Source organism: Mixophyes fleayi, chromosome 2 (assembly GCF_038048845.1).
Source record: "Mixophyes fleayi isolate aMixFle1 chromosome 2, aMixFle1.hap1, whole genome shotgun sequence".
In the NCBI taxonomy this organism is placed as follows: Eukaryota; Metazoa; Chordata; class Amphibia; order Anura; family Limnodynastidae; genus Mixophyes; species Mixophyes fleayi.
The window spans coordinates 171529912-171555695 of record NC_134403.1 but is presented as its reverse complement, the minus strand read 5'-3'; the positions used below and the strand labels follow the sequence as shown (position 1 = coordinate 171555695).

Genomic DNA, 25784 nt, shown 5'->3' with positions numbered 1-25784 from the left:
ACCCAGTTTGTTTATTAGTTTACTATGTTTGTCCCCAGTTGTAAAGCACTACGGAATATGTTGGCGCTATATAAATGATGATTATGATGATGATAGGTAGTTGATTTCTGATTCAAAGCTCATAAATTATGTTTTACTTACCATATTTTTTGTTAAACAAATTTTCAACTTGTTTTCTTAGCTGTCTTATAACATCTCCAATGCCTTCTGCAATCATGAAAAAAAAAACAAAGAAAAAACATTGAAATTACAAGCTCTAATTAATATCACTTTGCTGCTCCAAATTCTATACATCACCAACAAATCTAAAATGTAGTATCCACATGCATAATGTATTGTTGGTGTGAAACAATGGAAAAATGTATCCATAGAGAAAGAATACTGTTCCTATATTAAATTAAGAAGCTAAAAATATAGACACCTACTAGATTTTTTTTTCAGATAAACATAGTTACCATCTATGTGTTTCTCTTCACTTCTGGAGTCATCAGTGGGTCCATTGTCAGAAACTACAAAAAATAATTGTAAAAATGTATACAGAAAATAAAGAAAGAATGACTAGCTGAGCACAAAACAGCCTGCAATATTGAGTTAATCTAGTGACTCTGATTTTCCAAAATTATATATCTAAAAACTTTATTTATAATAAAATGTATAACATAAGGAACACACCTATGCATTGCATGGCAGGAAAATATTTTACTCCTGCACACAGAATAATCAGTTCCCCCCCCCCCCACTTCCTGTCAGCAGTGCTCCTCATATTGATGCAGAAGAGGACAACTTCTCTTCTGTCTGCACTAAGAGGCTCCAGTGAAGCTGGAAGTGATCCATCTACTCACCTCAAGAGACAGACGAATGATTGTACCTTGTCCAATTTGGCCACTTATGTGTGATCTTGCTCCTAAGTTGTCAGGTTAATTGCTGGCAGCTAACGAATGGGCCAGTGAGAACATGTATTAATGAGGAGCAGTAGCCAGTCTTCTTTGCTCTAACTATTGCTACGTTTTACTATTCTTTAAACAATATTAATGCATTGGAAGTCCACTCACCTTTGTAAAGAGTAGTACAGATGAGATTCTGCTCATTTAAAAAGCATAGCTTTCCAAATGCTGATTAGTGTTCATAGAAGAGACTATTGTCCCATTTCAGGATTAATTTAAGCTGCAAATGACGCTTAATTCAACAGAAATTTAGGTAAAAAGATTACAATTTTTATACTTACGTAAAATCTGTTTCTCCTAGTCCATTGGGGGACACCATAGACATTAGGGTATAGAGTAGGTGAGATAGGCGTGTGGCACTTTAAGAAAGTTGTTAGTTAGCCCTAGGTCCCTTCCCTCAGCCCACCGTGAAACCTGTGCATCTTTCTCATGGCAAATAAACTCTTGGCGGCACCCCGGTGTATCTAGGTATGGCACCGCTGTGGCACTGTCTGACAGTACCATCACCTGCATTGACTGCAGCAAAAGCTGGAGATTGCATAGAGAGCTGAACACCACTCGCAGTCCCATTACCGCAAATGTAAGTTTGGATTCGTACAGGGCCCAAAGCCCCTGAAAACCTGATGTAAAAACAGACAGCACCCCAACTGCAAAAGTGGCATCTATTACCACCAAGGTCTAATCCTAAAACGAGAATGGTCGATCCCGCAATTATTGTAGATTTGTAGACACCTAAAAAGAAACAGACACACTGCAGGAGAAGGACGAAACAGCAGACCAAAGAGTAAGTGGGGGCTGCTGAGCTTAGAATTATTGCAGCCGGAACATCTATACAAAGAACAAGAACATTGGAACAAAACAGTTTTGTAGCTTCGCCACAGGAAAAACAACTCTGTGAGAAAAGAGAGATCAAACTGCTTTTTGCAGAGTCAGTTCCCCACTTGGATATGCGGAAAGCCACATGGAAAATAATCCACTGGGGAGATAACCAAGGAGAATGTGAAAAACCAAAGCTCTGTAACTACCATTACCCAGGTATCTGTGGTAGCTGAAACCAATAATCCCTTAAAGGAAAAAAACGGGCTCTTATCACAGCAGACCCAGAAAAGACAGAATAGCTGACCCGCCGACTGCCTGCCCTCCAACCTAAACTCCGGACATCAAGCAAATGGAATGACCAGACGCTGGACAACTTGAGTTTTTGTAGCATAAACAGGACAAAGGTTATCTTCCGCTACCTGAACAAAGATGGTGTCAGGCCGAGAACCTGAAAACAAAAAGTGAAGTGAATTCAAAGCCCTTTTTGGACTCCACAACAGCTGGCAGGACTTAAACAGAGAGCCCGACTAGCAGAGACTGCAAAATTCAATATCCATCAAGAATTGCCTACTGAAATATAATCTGTAGATCTGTGAATGTGTTCCATCAAAGGAAGCAGGTCAGAATCCGGGCAGTCTAATAATCACCCTATAGACAGCTGAACGGATCAACTGGCTACAGCCGTGGACACATATGTTGACACTAAGGCGGTCCGCAAGAATGCAGCTGCCGCCACTAAATCTAACTTTAAGGAAGACCTCAACCAAATAGTCTGTGCCGTCGTTAAGAGTGGCTGTGGTGGGAAGAAGGATAAAAGCAACCTGAGCATGGGAGCAACCACCATCGGGAGCGATTCTGAGTGAAGAGAGGACTGTAGTCCAAGGGACATGAGAGACTTATGATTTAGAGACTCTGAAGGCTCTCTGAATAAACTATTTAACTGGTAGGGAGATGGAATGACAAGACTTATTTGCCTGCCTGGTCAAAGAAGAGAACTTTGTAGTCTCAGGGACTACACCTGATGAACAGCATGTAGTGAATCTTTCACCCTCTGATAATCATGAGGAACTACCTCCACCATAGAAGAGTTCTCCACCTTACAGTGAACAACCACCTTACCTTTCTTCTGGAAAGAACAGTCAGAATCTGATTGATTACACTGCGAAGGTGCTGCACTTAAGAGAGGAGGAAGGCACAGCATAACACAACCTCCTCACTAAAGAGGAGGAAAAGGGAAAACCAAACCCTCTAACGAAGTTGAAAGACCTCGTACTTAGGCTGGTTCCGCAGAAAACACAACCCCAGGTCCTGCCGGACCAGGAGCATAACCACCCCACTTGCCACAGAGGCAGAATGATCTTGAGAATGGCTGACCACTAATGCAGACCGCAATTGGTGAACCTGAGTCCCAGCACAGGACAGTGACCGAGCCGAGGTGGTTCCAGACTGGCAAGCTGCGCACCAAGTGTACATATTTAACCATTTGGATGGCTAATTAGAGTACACAGGTGAACTTTAACACAAAAGTCACCCCAGCCTAATCCAGTATGGTTCTTCCCTTATGTGTCATAATATACACAGAATGGACAAAAACACTGAACAATATTTCAATGACAAAAACAAGCAGCACACAATCAAACACAGAAAATGAGCCAGCTATACAGCCCAAAAGATCCAAGAGTGTAAGGATAACAATACACCCACTAGTTCAATTCCTTACCAGATATGGGATAAATAAGGGAGAAACTGGAGCTGTAAAATGGCTGTCTATTCTGGTATCTGCACAAACAATGAGTGAGAGACCACCAAGGAGGAAGTGCATGGAGAGGGAAGAAGCACTACCCCCCAAGGGCCCAGCACTGACGTTGCAGCTGTTCTGCAGCACAACCCCATCAACCAATCCCATGCCTAGCAGGGGCTTACACCATGGTGTAACCGCTACCTGAACCAACCCTAAGTATGCTAATGGCAGCCTCTAGTAACACACACAAAGCTATGGCCACAGTGAAACTGCCGCAGACCCCGATTGTATTAGCATTGCTGTAGCAGTGGTATAGCAGATGAAGGGTGGAGGCAGATGGGGAGTAAAGAAATAGGGAAGAACGGGCACCGTCGGAAACAGCCACAACGAACCCCTGATGCTGCATCCCAAATGTGAACCAGCTGGCAGCCAAGAATAAAGAACCAATAAAGGTATTAATAAATAAAAAACAACAACAGGGACTGCTTAGCAGCCCCATACATCCTACACGACTAGGCACTTAAACTAAACTGAGGCTTAAGCAGGAAGTGGGGGTATAGAGGGGGAGGGTCTAGGGCTAACTAACAACTTTCTTAAAGTGCCACACGCCTATCTCACCTACTCTATACCCCAATGTCCCCAGTGTTCCCCAACTGAATGTGGGAGAAATGAAAAATGTTAACTTAATCAGAGGAGTGGTTCTAAGGAGAATTGACTTCAATGTGATAACATCAATCTTCAAATTGTTCAATATCCCCATGAACCTACATGCACTTCTAGTTTACTGAGGTTTACTTGATATACCCTGGTGGTCTAGCTTGGAGCACTGGTTCAAAAACCAAGGCCTTTTCCACTGCACAGCCTTTAAATGAGGTCCACAGTCAGATCTGCAACTGAATTTACCTGTTCCAGTGTCTAGCACATAAGTTGAATTCTCGGAATTCACTGGACTCTTCATATAGTCAGGAAGTTCATCTGAATTAAATGTGTGTTCTACAGAGAGAAAATATAAGGGGATTAAAAGTTGGAAGCCCTAATAAATAAATAAATTAGAATTGATCTATATTAAAAGTAGATATCCATCTCAGATTGTATTACACTGTAGCGAGTAGGCTGCCAATTGAATCAAAGTGAAAATGTGGACAATGAAAATCTAATTGTAATCAGCTAAATAAATTGTACAATCAATGACACAAAATATACTTTTACATTGCAATAATTTATACTTCAGCTGCTTCTACTTTCACTTAAGATAAACGAGAGTACATGCAGGTACATAATACATGTTCCCCAAATATATGTACATATACGTACAAAAAATAAATACGATTTATAAAAGTAAAAATGAATAATAAATAAAAACAAATAACATTAAAACAACGGTCTTTCAGTAGGCAGCTATGGCAACAGAACTTCTACTTCAGATTCACAATGAAGAGTGAGTATCGCCACTAGTCTGTGGGGAGTACAGAGGACTATTGCTTCCACAGATCAAACCAATCATTTCTGTTAGTATGAACACTTTGCATTATACATCTTGAGCTGGGTACACACTGATGCAATTATAGTGCAGATTACATGATAAACAACTGTTTGGTCAGATATTGAAAGAGTCTATACGCTCCCAAGATCTTGTTTTATCTTACCAAAACACAACGCATCTATTGATTTGTTTTTATAAACTTCCTAAAAATCACAAAGTCGTGGAAGTGAGTATGCACTCAGGACCAGCAGTGTAGGCAGACTTCTGTAGAGCGTACAGAGTCACGATTTTTCAACAGATGGTTATGATAGATGAAGATGATTGTGTAGGTGTATATACATGAATCTGAATGCTCATCGGGACTTTCAGTTGTTGGCAAAATTGTTACAGAAATCGCATCTGAAGTAAAATGCAATAGTGTGCGCCCAGCTTTAATTTGCTTTATGGTAAATATCTCATGCAATATATGCAACTGCTTGAATAAATTAATTTTATGTAAATAGATCAGTAACATTTGAGTCTAAGTACATCAGTAATTAATCTATAAAATGTTGATATTTTTGTAATGCACTGGCAGTAGGTCATGTGTACCTGGAACAGTAACTTGTATTATTTGATGATCTTCAGGCTCAAGTTTTATATGTTTTATTCCATTCTGCTTACTTGAAGTTCCTGTTAAATGCAAAGAAACAATCTTATTATACTGACCACAGATAAATTAATTACAGAACATCAACCATAGAAATTGTTAAATATTTATCGCTTATATTATCAAGCCAAATACATTTGTCTATTTAGCAAAACTCTTTACTTGAGGCCATATATGAAAGACAAATGATCTGAGACACAGCACAAAATCAGATTTGGGCTCGTATGAATCTGCTGAACTGCGCATTGATTTCTGCCAGAAAAACTGTGTTTGTGGAGTAAGACGGCAGCTTTTGCACAAGCCACATGGTGGAGTTGGGTGGAGTACCCAGGGCCGTAACTAGGGCTGTGCGACAGGGGCGACCGCCCAGGGCGCCACGCTGAAGGGGGGGGCGCAATTTAGGAATATTTTAGGTTCATTTGGTTAAAATTGAGGGCTAGGGGGGCAGCATTTGTCTTTCTCGCCCCAGGCGCTAGAATTCTAAGTTACGGCTCTGGGAGTACCTGCTGAGTATGGAGTAGTACTGCTCTGTTGAGATTTAATTTTGATGAATATTATTATTGCAACAAGATAAAGGAGTGGAAAGGACACATTTTTAGGGGCGATACTTGCTGTGTTTGTGGGGGGAGGGGGGGACATGACCATTTTCACTTTACAAATGAACTTTGGACCTAGTCCTATTCCTTTTAGTGGGACCCATTTTGTGCTTTTATGATGCACTTTGGCAGAGAAGTACATTTTTAGGTACAGAATGAAAAGCTTCACACACAACAAGAGGCACATGTCATATACAGTCCCCTCACTCATGATTATTTGAGTTCTCTGCTCACATGGACTCACCTCAAGGTTGCAGAGGTGTTTCCCAAGAGAACAGACTAAGGGGTATATTTACTAAACTGCGGGTTTGAAAAAGTGGAGGTGTTGCCTATAGCAACCAATCAGATTTTAGCTGTAATTTTGTACTAAATAAATGACAGCTAGGATCTGATTGGTTGCTATAGGCAACATCTCCACTTTTTCAGACCCACAGTTTAGTAAATATACCCCTAAGCATTCACAGGAGTAATGTGCGCTGGGCAGACCATTCAGGTAAAGGCGTTTTGCAGTGTATTATATAAATAAGGCCAACTAAGTTTATAGTTATTATCAACCGAGCAGACCAGGTGTAAACATTTACAGGTATAAATGTATACAGATAATGAGCATCACTTTGCTGTAACGTTTGAACACAGCTAACTTTAAGAATAACTGTGGCTGCATTATACTTTAACCCTTTGTTGCAAGGGTTGCATAGTTCCAGGCCAGTCATTGCGAACATCACCCAATTCTCATGGGTATTTCCATATATATGGTATAATAGTGGGGAAAGTTATTATTTATGCATTAGACTTGTAATACTTCTTAATCACCTTTCATTTTTGGTCATACTTATGATGAGCACAGAAATACAGGTCAACTTGCACAGTATCAGGCAGGTGGACGGCCATCAGTCATATACTGACTGAAGGCCACCCATTCTTGCCTAATCAATGCTTGGAGTTTGTGGGTTTTTGTTTGTCCACCCGCCTCTTGAGGATTGACCACAAGTTCTCAAAGGTATTAAGGTCTAGGGAGTTTCCTGGCCATGGACCCAAAAGGTCGATGTTTTGATCCCTGAGCTAATTAGTTATCACTCCATCATGATGGATAAGGCATTGTTTGTCACCAAACTGTTATTAGATGGTTGGGAGTAGTTGCTCTTGGAGGATGTTTTGGTACTATTCTTTATTCATGGATTTGTTCTTAGGCAAAATTGTGAGCACTATTACCGTTATTACGGTAGATTCAATGCCGGCTTTAGCCAGATTAAATTTACTGTAATAACGTAATAGGTTTAACGCTGCGCTACTTCAGGGGGAATCGAATTCCCCCCAATATGTGGCCCAGAAGTTGATTGACAGCATGCCAGGGCAAATTGCAGGTCTTCAAAAAGAAGGGTCAACACTGCAAATTTTGACTCTTTGCATAAATTTAATGTAATTGTCTATAAAAGCCTTTGACACTTATGAAATGCTTGTAATTTTACTTCACTATACCATAGCAACATCTGCCAAAAAGGTCTAAAAACAATGAAGAAGCAAACTTTGTGAAAACCAATACTTCTGTCATTCTCAAAACTTTTGGCCATGACTGTACACTGGCACATATCAATGGGTTATTTTTTACCATGTAACAAAATATAGTGTAAAATGAACAATCTTGGACAATAAATGACCCTCTCACAACCCCAATAAACAAAAATAATCCCTGGCTTTGATTTACCTGGGGTACATTCATCAGATATGCTGCTTTTTTCAGATCTGAAAAAATATTAGAACAGTTTGATATAATAGTTACCCATCTCACACAATAACTGTCAATGGTATCAAGAGAGTAGAGAATGGAGCAAGGGAGGAGAGACAAATCCCTTCACCCAGTCATTTGTATTATGCAAAAAAGCATATTAGTTCACATTTGCAGCACGACACTGTTCATGGTTCATGATTTGAGTGAATATCATTTTTTATATGTCATGATAACCATTCTATTATGGACAGGTTCATTTGTTTGCTTCTCTCACATGAAAATGGGAAGAAATAACTTATTGTATAGATCCATTTCTGTTACTGACACATTGGGCCCTGTGTATATTATTGTACATACAGAAAGCGTATTGAGGTACTAACATTACTAAGACAAGATGCCCACAACATGTTTGTGTAATTCCAAGCCACAGGATATTGCAGGTTAATTCAGCATCTGTTTGGGGCCCAGGTAGGAGATGGTATTACCTTGACCACTGTATTCTTTTAACTGAGTGCATAGGAGGAAAGTCTTAGGGCTAGATTTACTAAGCTGCGGGTTTGAAAAAGTGGGGATGTTGCCTATAGCAACCAATCAGATTCTAGCTTTCATTTATTTAGTACTTTCCACAAAATGACAGCTAGAATCTGATTGGTTGCTATAGGCAACATCCCCACTTTTTCAAACCCGCAGCTTAGTAAATCTAGTCCTTAATGTCTAAGCAAAGACTAGTAATGGTAACTGTTCTAATGATAAACCACGTAGTTTTCTTGGAACCACAGATTACTAAAACTTGTACACTATACTATAAACACCAAGTTTGGACAACCTGTTATTTCCTGTAACCAGAGCAACACACTGATGCCATCCATTAATATGTAATAATATGGTGTTGAAAGCTTTCCAGTTTGCAATTGGAGAAGTCTGACCTCATGATTAACCAGGGAAGAAATGATCTGCACAGTGGAAACACTCCTGATTGGTTGGCTCAGTGCAGTCTACCCCTAATCACATCAAGCTTTAGGACTGGTCCAGTCTTTCAAGTGCTTATTTAGGATTATGGCAAGGGTGGAAACTGATTTTTGCTCTACTTAAAAAGCACGTGTTGGTATTCCATCTCTATTCTTTCTGCATCTGTGTGTCTGTGTGTGTATTAACACTATTTTTTAGTTGTGTGTACCAACTCTTTGAAGAGCAGTATTTAAGCAATAAACACTAATCTTCCTGCCTTTATCTGCTGAAATCCTGTGACCTACAAATAAGAGCAACCACTAACCTGCCCCCCTGGATACACTGTGTTGAACCCTTGCATTCTGAGTCAATGTTCTGCCAACTACCCTGCAGTCTAAAGTAAGCAGTCAGGAGGAACCAGCCACAGTCACCAGCAAAAAGGTGCGGCTTCCGAAGCTACACGCACCACCCAGAAGTAAGCAGTGCTGGTGAAGGAGCCTGGTGGTGGCAGCTACTACTCTCCTACAACTTGAGGCACCACAGTGGTGCACAGTTGCCACTTACAGTTGGTGTCTGGTGGCTAAGAAGCACCAGTAGCAATAGTTAGTGATGGCCGGTTACTGACCATATGAGGAATCCCAAGACAAATCTGAAAACAGCCTCCCCCAGACATATTAGAAATGGCAGAAAAAACCCATCTTATCACATTTATGTTTTAATAAGGTCCAGTGTATGTCATAACACCAAATGGGCAGCACGGTAGCTAAGTGGTTAGCACTTCTGCTTTACAGCACTGTGGTCATGAGTTCTTCCTACACTTCAAAAACATACTGGTAGGTTAATTGGCTGCTAACAAATTGACCCTAGCCCGGCGGTTCCCAAAGTGTGCGCCGCGGCTCCCAGGGGTGCCGCGGCGCTGTCACTGGGGTGCCGCGAGCCAGACATAAAAAAAAGAGAAGACAGAAACTTACCAATCAGCGCGGCACCGGGACCCAGCAGCCTCCTCTCTCCCGCAGCAGCTTGTCACTGACGTCTATATTCAGTGACAGCTGCGGGAGAGAGGAGGCTGCTGGGTCCCTGCGCCGCGCTGATTGGCACCGGAGGGGGACAGTGTGGCAACGGAGGGGGACAGTGTGGCAGCGCAGGGGGACAGTGTGGAAGCGCAGGGGGACAGTGGACAGCGGAGGGGGACAGGGTGACAGCGGAGGGGGACAGCTGGCACTGTAGGGGGACAGTGTGGCAGCGGAGGGGGACAGGGTGGTAGCGGAGGGGGACAGGGTGACAGCGAAGGGGGACAGGGTGACAGCGGAGGGGGACAGGTGGCAGCGGAGGGGGACAGGTGGCAGCGGAGGGGGACAGTGTGACAGCGGAGGGGGACAGCAGGCAGCAGAGGGGGCCAGTGTGACAGCGGAGAAGGACAGCGGGCAGCGGAGGGGGACAGTGTGGCAGCAGAGGGCGACAGTGGGCAGCAGAGGGGGACAGTGTGACAGCGGAGGGGGGCAGCGGGCAGCAGAGGGGGCAGCGTGACAGAGGGCTGCAGATGGGGCAGCGTGACAGAGGGCTGCAGAGGGGGCAGCGTGCCTGGGGGTAGAGGAGGGGGGACAGCGTGGCAGAGGGCAGAGGAGGTGACAGAGGGCAGAGGAGGGGACAGCGTGACAGAGGGCAGAGGAGGGGGACAGCGTGACAGAGGGCAGAGGGGGCAGCGTGAGAGAGGGCAGAGGAGGGGGGACAGCGTGACAGAGGGCAGAGGAGGGGACAGCGTGACAGAGGGGGCAGAGTGCCTGGATGCAGAGGGGGCAGAGTGCCTGGATGCAGAGGGGGCAGAGTGCCTGGATGCAGAGGGGTCAGTGTCCCTGGATGCAGAGGGGGCAGTGTCCCTGGATGCAGAGGGGGCAGTGTCCCTGGATGCAGAGGGGGCAGTGTCTCTGGATGCAGAGGGGCATTTTTGCATACAACTAAATAAGTATTTTTGTCGTGACCTAAATACTTATTACAATTTTTTGACCCAACTACTTCTAAAACAGGACTGCTCAATAATTATTTTGGAGGGGTGCCTTGAAAAAATTTGGAAACTCTAAGGGTGCTGTGAACTGCAAAAGTTTGGGAACCACTGCCCTAGCCTGTGTGTGTGCGCGTGTGTGTGTGTTAGGGAATTTAGACTGTAAGCCCCAATTGGGCAGGGACTGATGTGAGTGATGTCTCTGTACAGCGTAAATAAATGGTGATAATGACAAAATGAGGGTGCAAATACCAGGGTTCCTTTATTAGAATAAGAAATGACCCATTTGACAGGACTGCCACTGTTCTGGGGGTTGGGTTTAGAGGAAGGGCTTTTTATGTAAACCCAAGTTTTTATATGCTCATGCACTACAGTGCCATAGGACTCAAGCTTAGCTTTACAGTAATTGATTAAACATTTTCAGTCCTAACTTTCACTTACAAATAGCATATTAGTGATTGTGTACACATATAACAGGTTACAGATATGGACAAAGCCAATAGATATGTTCATAAAATGAAACGCAGATGATACCCACCTACTCCCAAGGGATGACCCAAGCATGTCGAGAGCTGCTGTTTTCTGAGTGTCTTCACATGCGTCCTCTCCAAGGCAGTTCCAATCTGAGTTTGATGTTTCTTTGGTAAATTTAGCACCTGGTTATGGTTATATGTCCAATTTCTTAATTCAGAGCAATTAACATTTCAAACTAACAAGACATCTGTTACAAATGTAGTATTTATTACACATTTATCATAACATAGGAGTTAGGGTTATGCATTAGAAAAAATAAACATAACTATTACTGTGTTACCCATCTACAGATGCAACACCCATTGACGCAGGAAACAGACAGACACACTCTGACTGACCGACAGGAACCCCCTACAGCCAATCAATAAACCAGACTGCGGTGCTCATTACTCGGTTGTGTGAAATGTGAATACTGCAACATTTTATATTGATTTCACTTTATTTTTCTAATTTAACATTTTTTGTAGTGCTATTTCCACTGCAGAGTGCATGAAACGCAACGTTTTTTTATTTATTTATTCATTACTTACCCAGTGTTTTTATTCACCAATTACAAAACACAAACAACTGGGTTTAAACAAAACTATACAATAACATCAACAGTAATGCAGAAATAATTGAATCTACATACAAATGCTGCATTTTGAAAAATAATCTTATATACTGGTTCGTGAAGATGCAAGTTAAAGGGGTTGTACACTTCGAGATTGGGGTTGTTTACAAGGGGGCAACTTCTTTAAGGGGTGTTGTAAAAACATACATAGTGTAACTTACCTTCAAAAATTCTCTGATCAAACATACTGCAAGAAGGGGGAAATAAATATTAGTTAGATTCAGTTAGTCTTTAGGGAGTGAGATCACATCTCCCTTACTGCGTTGCGTTACCTTTTAATTTTAAAATGGATATTGTGCCGTTCTTCCAGAATTCTCTTGAGTTTGGGTACTCCATAAGTGCACGGTCGTTTGAAAGGGATTTTATCAGGTATACCTATTATCTCCACTGCTTCTGGATGACAAGCGATCTTTCGATACGGCACTGGCACCATGTGGTCAAGGCCTAAAGCTTCAGCTGGAATAGAAAAACTGCAGCATGAGTGACAATAAGCATACTGCTGTCGCTTGCTAAACACTAACAACTGAGATGACAACATGATTGTCAGGCCAATATATATACAGCAGCTGACATTTCACTCTTTTCCTATCAATCTAGTTCATTTTTAAAATTCTTTTAAAATTTGAAAGTTATTCTTAAATAACAGAAAACCAAAGCAAACATGACATTATCTAAAGTATTGTGTAAGGCTGCACCTGTAGGTACAGCCGAACCTTTGCTGTGCTCTGGGCTCAGCAGCTGGATGACATATGTGTGTGATTGAGATAATGCACATTTCTGTAGCTTTAGGTTGGGAATTTGAAGAGATCTCTGTTTTAGCTCTTACAGACTCTAGGACCTGCAAGCAATTTCTTTAGATGTTTTGTTAGCTAGGAAATATGGTAGTCATATCACTTCCTTGCTCACTCCTTGAATGATAGCAACAGTAAAAGGTTCAGAGCTCTGGAAGGGATGATTTGTTATGTTTCTTCTGGAGTTTCAAGGAAAATCGGTTGCCGTTATACTGAAACAATCTTACAGAAACTATGATAAAACTCATTATATGTCAAATAAGAGAAGTTCATCTTCAGGGTTGACCACATTTCTTTTCTTTATTATTTTATTAGGAGAGGGGGGGTCACCACGGATCCTTCCAAGGTACAGCCTATTTTGAATGGACTCAACCAGTTTAAAAAATGCAGGCTACTATGCTAGAGGGGTCACCTTGTCGTATTACAGCTCTTATGTGTTAGGAACCCCTCCAGCCGGCACAACACAACCCGGAGTCTACTCTGCCAATCAGGTGTTCACTGGAGCCCCTGGTGGTGGGGACAGACTGGGCTGCAGACTGGCAGAGGGTCGTGAAGTGTGTACCGGCTGGGGAGAACCCAGGCAAGCGGAGTGAGGTCCACGCAGAGGTCAAGGGCCGGCAGCAGGTTGCAATACCAGTTAACAAGCCGGGGTCAAGGGTCACAGGCAGACAGGAGAAACGGTAAACAGGCCAGAGGTCAGGGTCACGGAATACACAAGCGAAGTCCAAATCCAAGCCAGTGGTCATACACGGGAGGTCAGCAGAAGTTCAAATAGATAGGAACAGGAACAGAGCAGGTCAGCAGACTGGAAAGCAGAAGCTATAACCAGCAATGAGGTAGCAGACCTCATTGCCTTAAATACTGACCCCAACCAATCAGAGCCCAGCTCTGCAAGAATACAACCCCCTGCATTAATTAGCCCACAGGCTACCTAGTTGCGCACACGCCCAGCAGTTCTCCTTGCTGGGACGCAGCGCTCTCTCACTCAGCATCCCGACCGTTGCCTAGGCAATGGCCGAGACGAACCCCCGGAAGTGACGTCCCGGTCGACATAGCGACGGCCGGGATGGAGGTAGGGGAGTTGCGGCGGCTGAGCACCGCCGCGGCTCGTAACATTATGGAGCATAAAAGTTTAAAATGAATTGAAAGAGCAAATAGGCTGAATCCCCATAAAGACAGATTTTTTTTTTGTTACTCATTTCAACTTTATGATCACTTTTTGACCTAGTACCCAGAATGTAAAAGCTGATACCATGTTGTGTAGCTTTTGACACAAACACCTTGATTCTTCTGAAGCTTTTACAATAATTTCCAGAGGTAAAATCCTGTCCGCTTTTAAGTCTTGGTCTGAAAAAACGTATTACAAATCTGGACTAGGCTCCAATCAATGCTCCTCCTCTATATGCGTCCAGTAATTTCTGACAAGCGATCATGTTTGATGCCCATAATTCAAGACTGCAGGTCACCCAAGCATTTAGACTATACAACTCATTAGATTAGTTTGGTGGCCTACCCTTCAATAGCTGTTGAGACATTTGGTAATTCTTCTGCCATTTGTGCCAGACCTGTTTTAGCATTCTAAACAAGCCTATGAATTGCACTGTAGATCTTTCATTGTAGCAAGATAATTCAGTGATTTTGATGGCTGTTGATCAATTGAGTAAAATTGCTTATTTTGTTCCTCTACCACAGATTGCTTTGGGCAAGCATTATATAATTTGTTTAATATTAATAATGTCATGAAAATATACCAGGTTACGGAAAACATACCCTTTGACCAAATTTCACAGTTCATTTTAAAATTTTAGAAAGCAATCTGCAATAACCTACGTATAAAGATATCCTTCTTATCAGCTTATAGCCCCCACAGCAATAGGAAAACAAAGTGAACCAGTTCTAATAACAGTAATTTAGAAGCTGCCCCTCTGAATATCAGTTAGGGCAAAAGTCATGCCTTGGGCCTAGTTTATTTATAATAAAAGCCCCCATTCATGTACTGGGACTTCACCAGTCTTTTATGTTTATAAAAGGCTTCCAAAGTCTCTCATTTTCGTCTTCAGATGTACCCAAAGCAAACTCTTTGACAATTCAATGGACTTCTTTCCAAAATAGCAGAGCAATATCCTGTTAGAAAATTGTGATGTGTTCATTTGTGTTCTTTGTTGTAATTTCTCTGTGTTTTAGCATTGTGTATGTTATGTCATTTATGCATGTGTTTTAGTTAAGACTGTCTATAGGTGATTTACAAAAGTGCAAAATATGTCAGTGACCATAGCTTTTCATTTGTACACATGTGCCTTGTTTGCTGTCTAGCCTATAATTAGGTGAACTTCCACATTCCAGTTTTGGGAACTGCACATGGAAAATCAATCTAACTATTTTTGCTCATTTTAGCCACTGTTAATTTTTTTAAATAATCATGACCTTGGGACTGTCTTTAATCATGTGTCACATTTGTGTGGATGTTTTTATTACATTGCACTCTTTTGTATAAAGTGCTCTTGAAAGGTGCACACTATATTGAAAAGTATAGACTGAAACCTACATTGGCAAAAAATGCAAATTCTTTTCGAATCTCTTTTAAATAATCCTTCCTTTGCATGTGGATGCATAACCATTAGCAGTGGTGCACCCGGCCAGCACTCAGCAAGGAATGCCTTGACCAATCCTGTTCCCTAGATCCTCCATTGAGAAGATACCATATTTTAGCCCCCCCCCCAGATGTCTTCATTTTGCCCCACATCAGAATGTGTGTTCTCAAGCAAAATAGCGAATTAGCACTGAGTTTTAATGCAGTATATTAAAGAAAACAACATTGTTATATGTGCATCATCTGAGGAGAGACTACTCTTTACATTTTGAATTTAACATTAAATTAAGATGTGTATATATAAAACAGATACACAGATGTATGATGGGAAATGTGACTAACACTCACCATATCTGCTGTTAAACAGGATTTGTACACACTCCCTGAGGGTATTGATATCCTCTGTTTCTTTAATGAAATTGTCCCATTTCTCTACCAACACAAGAGAGAAATTCAAATAAGCACTCTTAAAAAGACAGAGCCTTAAACATGTATATTTTATTTGTAATGTTCTATGTATTCAATGTAACAAAATTTTTTTTACAAGTTATTATTTTTCTTGTTTAATTGCTTTGGAATTGTTTAAGGTCGATGGTAATTCTATAAGATCCTGACATTGCAGTTAGCTTATAGTCGTCCATATCTCTTTCTCCATTCACTCAATTATCCTGGCTCAGACAAAGCTACAGAAAACAAAGACATCATACAGTTACTTATTGCTATTGTTAGAGTGCAGCAACACAGCGAGACCATGTGATTGAGCCTGGTGAGTTACATTACAGTGATACAAGCTGCTGCTTTGCAATGAAATAGTAGCCTTTATTCCAAAATAAAGAAAAGTACAGAAACTGTCCTAAATAATGCTACGAATTATACAGCCAATGTTATGGATGCCCGGAAACTCCTTCAAAGACTAAGAATAACACATTATAGACAGGACCTTTGACCAATGCAGAGCCATCACTCATAGCAATCAGCACTTGATCACGGTTAAGTATGACTGGTATCAGATATTATTAGGTACTCTGTAGAAGGGGTTGCGATAGGGAAGAATAAATTGTACGTGGCAAATCCCTTCAAAAACAGCTCCAAAAAATGATATACTTACAAATGGTGTTTAGTTAGGTCATCACTTGATTTTCATTACAAATATACTGTTATATTACATGGAATAACATAAGATAATAATAAGATAAGTATTATCTAGTTCATAATTTAATACAAAATAGGGGCCTCATTCATTAAAACGTAAATCCCAATATGTGCCGTATTTTGCGTAAAAATTGCTCTGCACAAGTACAGGTATGGACTATACTCTACTGAACGCAGCCATGGAGGCCCCATCTCAATTCTTACAGGAGCAGGTGTTAAAGGATCTGTGCTGCTAACGTCTTAGCGCCAGATAGCACAGGACACCTTCAGAGATCTTGTGGAGTCCATGCCGTGTGTGTGTGTGTACATGTGTGTGTGTGTATGCATAATATATATCTAATATATAAATGCTTAGTGGCGTCTGTCTGTCTGTGTGTGTGTGTGTGAAAAAAACAAACCAAGTTGCAGCGCCACCTGCTGGGCAGAGTTATATACTGACCTGCTAAATTCTTAGTGTGTGTGGGAAAAAAAATTCAAAAAGGGCTGAAATTTGGTAGGGCTCAAACTCATTTTCGTGAGGTAATTTTACCTCATGAACACACATGTGTAGAGGCGTGCGTTAGTGTGTGTGTGTGTGTGTGTGTGTGGAAAAAACTATTTTCTCAGAAAGGGCTCATCCAATTGACCTGAAATTTGGTATACTGACATTATTTGACAAAAAAACTTGAATAGTCAAGTCAGTTAACTTCCATCATCCCCCCTTCCCCCCGTGGGAGGGGTAGTAAAGGCAAAATTTACGAGTTGAGGGGTCAAACTCATTTTCGTGAGGTAATTTTACCTCATGAACACACATTAAAAAGGCCGCTTGCGTCGGGAACTAACGCTCTTCCCCTGAGGAGGAGACCTGGGCTAGGTCCAAATGCATGACAAGAACCTTTTTAAGACCTTAAGTAGCTTGATTTGACTAGAATGCATGAGTATCATGCACGGGTTAACTTGTATATATATATATATATATATATATATATATATATATATATATATATATATACACAGGGCTGGGTATATATTGCAGAGAAGATATGCCCTGGATGGTACAATAGATGATACCATGCCTATGACCTCGAAATGGACCTAGAGCCTACCTATGAGAGATATGAAAAAATGGTCCGGAGGAACAACCTCTGCACAATGAGTGTGTCTCCTAGAATCCATAGTAAATCCCAAGGCATTATTCCAAGAGCTGGCACCCAGAATACTACTAAAATGCTTGCAAATCTACAAAGTGCAAAAGACACTAGCGAGTGGGGGGCTGCACATTGTAGTTAAAATGCATTTCTATGAAAAAATTGGATTTTTATACTTACGTAAAATCCGTTTCTCTTAATCCGTTGGGGGACACCGGGACCTTGGGGTATAGGGTAGAGCAGGCGAATGCTGGCACTTTAACTTTTAGTTAACTAAAACTCTGGCTCCACCCCCTCTATACCCCACCTCCTGCTAGAGGCCAGTCTATGTTTAACCAAGCCCGCAGAAAGGGAGATAGAGAGAACCAAAGAAAAGAGAATAAACTTAACACATAACATTCTCTTAACAATCAAACAACATGTTAAACAGAAGTTAAAACCAGAGCGTTAAGGGTGGGCCCCCGGTGTCCCCCAACGGATTAAGAGAAACGGATTTTACGTAAGTATAAAAATCCCATTTTCTCTGACATCCTTGGGGGACACCGGGACCTTGGGGACATCCCAAAGCTATATCACGGGAGGAAACGCTCAGAAGAAACGGCCTGAAGCACCTTTCTCCCGAAACTTGCATCCCTAGAGGCAAACACATTAAATCTGTAAAACTTTGTGAAAGTGTGTACAGAAGACCACGTGGCCGCCTTACACAACTGTTCACTGGAGGCACCATGGCGTGCCGCCCGGGAAGCACTTACAGATCTTGTAGAATGCGCCCGCAGATTAGCAGGGACAGGCTCCCCAGCCCCGTTGTAAGCCTGGCGGATAACAGCCGTAATCCACCTTGCAATGGTCACCTTAGAAGCTGGCCAGCCTCTTTTGTGAGCATCGTAAAGAATAAAAAGATCCTCAGTTTTACGAAACTTTTGCGATCTTTTGACATAAATTCTCAAGGCACGAACCACATCAAGATAACGAATAGTCATCTTGATCAGAAGACGAGGAATCAGTTAGAGCCGGGATGACAATATCCTGATTCAGATGAAACTTAGAAACAACCTTTGGAAGGAAAGATGGCTTAGTTCGAAGAACTGCCCTATCCTCATAAAAAACTAGCAGAGGGGACTTACAAGACAAAGTCGCAAGGTCTGAAACTCTGCGTGCTGTTGAAATGGCTAAAAGAAAAACCGTTTTCAAAGTAAGAAATTTGAAATCTACTGAATTCAAAGGCTCAAATGGAGGATGCTGTAAAGCCCTCAACACCAAATTCAAATCCCATGGTGAAACCGGAGGAATATAAGGAGGCTGAACATAAAGAACACCCTGAATGAAAGTCTGCACATCAGGTATGACAGCAAGTTTTCTCTGAAAGAAAATTGAAAGAGCTGACACCTGACCCTTAAGAGAACTAAGACGCAAACCTGCATCCAAGCCGTCCTGCAGGAACTTCAGTAACCTGGCCAGACGAAAAGAAGATGTAGGATACCCCTTCTTTTCGCACCAACCAATATATGTCCTCCAAACCCGATGATATATTTTGGCTGAAGCCGGCTTTCGAGCACGAAGCATGGTCTGAACCACCCGTCTCGAAAAACCCTTAGCTCTTAAGATCCTGGCTTCAACAGCCACGCCGTTAAAGCCAGACGATGTAAACCCTGATGACAAAGGGGACCCTGAGTTAGAAGATCTGGGCGAATTGGCAACCGCCACGACCGACCTCCTGCCACGAAGAGCACGTCGGTGTACCAAGCTCTGCACGGCCAATCCGGCGCTACCAGAAGCACTGGAACACCCTCTCTCCTCATCTTTTGCAGTACTCGAGGAAGCATGGCTATCGGAGGAAAAAGGTACACTAAGCGGTACTTCCAAGGAACCGACATAGCGTCTACCGCGACTGCCCCGGGATCTCTTGCACGGGAACAGTAGTGGAGAACTTTGTGATTCAACCAAGATGCCACCATGTCGACATCCGGTTGACCCCATTTCATCACCAACTGTTGAAACACCTCCGGATGGAGAGACCATTCCCCTGGGTGTAGAGTCTGCCCACTTAGAAAGTCTGCTTCCCAATTTTCTATTCCAGGAATGAACACGGCCATGATTGCCGAAACGTGAGCTTCTGCCCACAGAAATATCCTGTGAGTCTCCCTCATGGCCAGAGGGCTCCTGGTGCCTCCCTGATGCTTTAGATATGCCACTGTTGTGACATTGTCTGATTGGATCTTTACTGGCTTTCCCTGCAGCAAATGTTGCGCACCTTTTAGAGCGTGAAACACTGCGCGCAGTTCCAAGACATTTATTGGAAGCTTGGACTCCTTCTGAGTCCAAAGCCCCGGAAACTGAGCCTGAAGACATACAGCCCCCCAACCCCGAAGGCTGGCATCTGTTGTAATTAGAATCCAATCCCAAATGGAGAACAAGCGACCCCTGGAGAGATTCTGCCTGTGTAACCACCAGATCAGCGACTGGCACATCTGTGGAGATAGGCGAAACACCTGACTCACCAGATTTCGATGAGATTTGTTCCATTGCGACAGAAGGTCCAACTGAAACTGCCGTGCATGAAACTGAGCAAACTGGATTGCCTCGAATGACGATACCATCTTGCCCAGAAGCCTCATCGCAAAATGAATGGAGGGTCTCCTTGCCATCAACAGGGATTTCACCATCCCCTGTAAGGCTAAAACCTTGTCCTGAGGAAAAAAATACCCGTCTCTGACGGGTATCGAATAGAAGACCCAGAAATACCATCTGCTGTGATGGGATCAACTTGGATTTCTGGAAGTTGATAATCCAACCGTGCAACTCCAGGGTTTGGATTGCTATCTGAATGTGTAACAGAAGCTTCTGCGAAGAGTCTGCCTTTAGAAGCAGATCGTCCAGGTAGGGGATGATTTTAATCCCCTTGGCTCTTAGCAAAGCAGCCATCACCGACATGATCTTGGTAAAGATTCGTGGAGCCATGGCGAGACCGAATGGAAGAGCCTGAAACTGGAAGTGCTCTGACTGAACCGCGAACCTCAGCAGGGACTGATGACCCCTCCAAATGGGCACATGGAGATATGCATCCTTTTTGTCTAGGGCCACCATAAATTCTCCCTGTTCCATGCTGAGAATTACCGAGCGTAAAGATTCCATCTTGAAGCTGGGCACTCTTATGTGAGTGTTCAAAGCCTTCAGATTGAGAATCGGTCTGAAGGAGCCGTCGGGTTTTGTCACAAGAAAAAGATTGGAATAAAACCCCAAACCTTTTTGAGAATGAGGAACCGGATTAACCACTCCGGCCGACAGAAGGGATTGAATCGCTTCTGTTAAGGCCAACCGTTTTCTTGGACACGATGGAAGCCCCGTGGTGAAAAACCATCTGGGAGGGAGACCGAGCAGATCGATCCTGTAACCCTGACTCACCACACCCCGAATCCAGACATCGGTGGTGGAATGACACCACCGATCCCTGAACCGCAGAAGAAGGGCTCCCACCACTGACGACAATGGAGGAGCAAAATCCCCGTCATGCAGACTGTTTGTCTGCTGACCTAGCAGCTGGACGACGCACCGACCAGGCCCGACGTCCCCGCTGCAAAGCACCTCTAGGGTTGGATGTCTGACCTCTGGAGGGTTGTCCTGAGGAATACTGTCCTCTAGACCTACCTGAGGACCGAAAGGCCCGAAATCTAGACATCCTCTGCTTGGGAACACTAACCGGGAGGAATGTGCTCTTACCTCCTGATGCCTGACTGATAAAGGAATCCAGCTGAGGACCAAACAGAACACCTCCTGAAAAGGGAATGGACTCCAGAGCCTTTTTGGACTCTACGTCCGCCTCCCAGGACTTTAACCAGAGAGTCCGACGCGCTGCCACTGCCGAAGCAGAAATGCGCGCTGCCATCGTCCCTGCTTCCATAGCAGCTTCACCTAAATAATCCGTAGCCCTCTGAATCTGTTCCACTAAAAGAATCAATTCAGAGGATGGCCTGCCGGCCAACAAACCCTCAGACAATTGTTCCGACCAGCGATCAACAGCTTTGTTAACCCAAGCTGATGCTAAAGCAGGCCTCAAAGAAGCACCCGCTGCCAAAAAGATGGACTTAAGAACGGTCTCAACCTTCCGGTCTGCACCATCCTTAAGAGTGGCCTGGTAAGGCAGAGGAATAGTAGTTACCTTTGCCAACCTCGCCACAGCTGCATCCACCTGAGGAAGCATCTCCCATTTAGCGAGAACCTCAGGGGTAAATGGATAACATGACTGTAGTCGCTTAGTCACCTGAAACTTTTTATCTGGAGAAGACCAAGATTTCAACAGCAACTGCTCCAATTCGGGAGAAGCCGGAAAAACCACCTCCTTCTTTTTGCGTCTTTCAAAAAGAGAGGATGCAGAAACTTCAGGCACTTGGTCCTCAGGAATCTCAAGTACCTGACGCACCGCCTGAATCAACTCTTCCAGACTCTGACGATCTGCTGGGACCTCCACCAACGAAGCAGCATCTATGTCAGAACCCAGCGGTAACTCACCCTCTTCCTGGGAACAACAATCAGAAACAGATTCATGTTCCGGAAAAGAGGCGGCCACCCGCCTCCACTTACTTGAGGAAGGCGGAGTGACCGACTGCATAATCCTCTCCAAGGAGGAAGAGACCGCTACCAAACCCTGTACTGAGGATGCAAGACCCTGCGCCCAGGCTGGTTCTCCAGACTGCACTGGAGCAGCAACAGGCAAAGCTTGAACTAAGGAAGCAGAATTAGAAGATTGAGCTGCCTGAGACTGTACCTTCTGAGCAAGCAGTTCCACTGTATTAAATAGAGACTGAGCCCAAGCAGGCTCCTCCGTGTTTCAACAGACAGCCACTGTTTCACCAGGAGTAGTCTCCGTGGGCCGACAGGACACACACAGAGCCTGTGTTCCTGACTGCCCAGACGGTAACTTAACATGACATACAGCACAGGTGAAACTTAACATAGTAGCACCAGCCCTGTCACGTGTAGATTTTTCCCTCTCAGACATGTTAAAAGATGGGACAAAACAGTACAGTAAAATGCACACAATACAGATAACAAGCAGCACACAAACTACAAGAGAAAGTGAGCCTGCAATACAGCCAAAAGCTCCTAACTGTGTAAAGGTACAAAAGGCTAAACACACCATCCCCAACCCTTTACCTTACAGTATACAGGATAGAAAAGGGGAGAAGCAAGAGCTTTAGATATGGCTGCCTATTCAGGTATCCACACACGAGGAGTGAAACTAGGGGGAAGTGCCGAGGAGTAAAACACCCCCCCCCCCCAGGGCCCAGCTCTGGACTGGATAACATCTAAGACAGACAAACAACTCAACCAATCCACAGCCTAGCAGGGCTCACTGAGACAGTGACCCTTGCCTGACCCTGTTCCCTGAGCTAAAAATAGAACTCTTATCTCTACCAATTAACCAGACTGATTTTAGGAAAAAAACAGCCAGCTCAGGGAACCAACTGCGATTTCTAATATCTCTCTCACAGCATGATGCTGAGAGAGAATTTACTTACCTGCTGCCAACCCTCCAGACGCAGTATGTGTAGACAGCATGCTTTCTGTACCTGGAGGACAGACCCCAGCCACCACCGACTGTGTCTGGCTCCAATGGAGGGATAGATAAGCGGCAAAGGGGAGCAGGCAGCAAGGAGAACCCACACGGCACCTCCGCTCCCCACCCCGCAGCCAGCGCACAGCCGTCCGTGCTGTGCGCTCCACAGACCTCCCCCATCGCTGCCTCACACTCTCCTCGCCGGCCGCAGCCGCGGGAGAGGAGAAGAAATAAATATTCAGCCAGGAGTCTGACTGACAGCCGACTACGCGGCTCAGCGAGCCGCCGGCTGTCAGAATTTGGAGACACAGTCTCCGCTGTCATTAAAATAATAAAATAATAAAATAAAGGAAAACTGGCTGCTAAGCAGCCCTGTGCACAGCCCGCTTCGCCGGGCACTTGAACTAGACTGGCCTCTAGCAGGAGGTGGGGTATAGAGGGGGTGGAGCCAGAGTTTTAGTTAACTAAAAGTTAAAGTGCCAGCATTCGCCTGCTCTACCCTATACCCCAAGGTCCCGGTGTCCCCTAAGGATGTCAGAGAAATATAAATTTCTGTGAGCTTTTCTATCTCACTTCTGGCAGAGGGCTATCTGGATTTGCAAGCCTACTGACAGATGTCATATAAATCTGACAGTTGTCACATACTGGCCTAATGTTTATACTTGTTTCACATGTTCATTTTAAAAGACTTGTGCACACTGCTAGGCATGACCATTTGGGAAGAAAAGGACCCTGTTAATATCTAATGGTTCTTAATTACAAGTACAGTAATTTAGTTACTTTATTATTATTTATTTTATTATAAGTCTAGTTATTGGGAGGCTATAAGAACTCCCCCTTCCTGACATATATCTTGCTGGTTTACCTAGTCCTAGCGGGGCTATATTGTATTCTTTTACATGTACTTACAGGGCTACTTTCTATTGTATTAGCTATTATTTTACAATGTCTTTACATATATCCTCAACGTATTCAGTTTCTACCTTTCCCTGGTGAGGTCTCTTCATGTCTCCTATGGGGCATAGGCTACAGCATTCTGAGTGACAGAGCTGGGGATATTACTATAGTTGTTCTTATCCCAGTTTGAAAGTAGATGTACTAAATGGCAGTTTTGTATGCAGATGTACCATTCTGCAGTTTGAAGAATAAAAAAAATCAAACCGTATTCATACTGTGACTGTTTACAAACCCCTAAACTGTATGCAGTTTAGGCCAAACCACATGGTAAAACTGGATGTAAGATGTCAACTTTTGTATTCTTCTCTCTGTAGAATACAGTGGTCAAAACAGATATTTAACTGTGACAGTATGGAAAATGTAAGGAAGAGGAATTTTAAATTTAACAATGAAGGAAGTAGAAGTGGCTTTATGACATACCCCTGTATACCAGCCCACTTCAAAAACTGTGCGTGTGTATGTGTGTGTGTGTGTGTGTGTGTGTGTGTGTGTGTGTGTAAAGCAGGGGTATTCTGCACTCTCCAAATACATAATCACTGCTGTACTAAATACTTTTCTATATTAAAAACAGGAAATGTTAGTTCCACATATTGCAATATATGTTAAGCTGACCAACTCACCCCAAAGTTGTTCATGTTAGGACTGACCAGAATGGTCAACTTTGATGTAAGTTGGTCAGCTTAACATATATTGCAATATGTGGAACTAACATTCCCTGTTTTTAATATTGAAAAGTATTTAGTACAGCATTAATTATGTGTTTGGAGAGTGCAGAATACCCGTTTTTTGTCTATACAATGTGGGCAACCCCCTCTTGCACCCCAGTCTCTACATGGAGAGTGCAGAGGATCTACGCCTGTTTTTGTTTATACAATGTAAGTCCTATCACTCTTGCACCCCATTCTTTACATTAAATAATTACAACTTGTGTCAGGTGAGTCCCAGGTCTCCTATGGCTGCAAGTGCTTGGGAAAGACTTGCCTTTAAAAGCTGTGTGCAGGTAAGCCTTAAGCCCAGATAAATAAGGATAGCATTTGATCACGTTAGCACTGACCAGAATGGGAAGACTTTGGTGTGAGTTGGTCAGCTTAACATATATTGCAATATGTGGAATTAACATTCCCTGTTTTTAATATAGATATATATATATATTTATTAGTGTTTCATAGCCGACATGTTAGTCCCAGGGTTCTGATTTACATGTTTTAGAAACCCCAGGGAGATGGGAAAGAGCTTCTCAAAAGAGTCTGTTTAGCTTTCGGAAAAAGTTGGTAAGGGTCCCTAGGGTGTAACTGTAGAGAGAAGGGTGGGCTCCAATTACAAGGACCAGTTCTGTTCTGCCAGTCTGACAGCAGACTGATTAAGGGTTGCACCTGTAAGGTGTGTTTTAATAAGATGTCAGTTTGATCAGTCTGAGCCTCTGCTCTGCCTAGGGAAAGGGACTGCAGGATCTCTGTAGGAGATAGCCTGTTATCTATTGTGAGTAATCCCTATATGCTGGAACCTTTTATCTTTTCGTTTAGTTTGAGAGTCAGGAATGACACGTGTTTAGTTAGTG

General features: G+C 43.2%; 1 protein-coding gene across 3 annotated transcripts in view; it reads right to left on the bottom strand.

Annotated features, from left to right (window-relative positions):
- GTF2IRD1 (GTF2I repeat domain containing 1) overlaps positions 1–25784 on the bottom strand; it is a 99417-nt gene that overhangs the window by 15242 nt on the left and 58391 nt on the right. For 2 of the 3 annotated variants that reach the window (XM_075194991.1, XM_075194992.1), the window contains exons 8-16: positions 15785–15868; positions 12328–12511; positions 12217–12242; positions 11447–11564; positions 7938–7975; positions 5579–5659; positions 4408–4497; positions 456–509; positions 142–207 (exon numbers count right to left, since the gene is read on the bottom strand). In XM_075194991.1, coding sequence (XP_075051092.1) covers positions 142–207; positions 456–509; positions 4408–4497; positions 5579–5659; positions 7938–7975; positions 11447–11564; positions 12217–12242; positions 12328–12511; positions 15785–15868 — 741 coding nt within the window. The remainder of the gene's footprint in view (positions 1–141; positions 208–455; positions 510–4407; positions 4498–5578; positions 5660–7937; positions 7976–11446; positions 11565–12216; positions 12243–12327; positions 12512–15784; positions 15869–25784) is intronic. The other variant, XM_075194993.1, reaches the window with a different exon arrangement.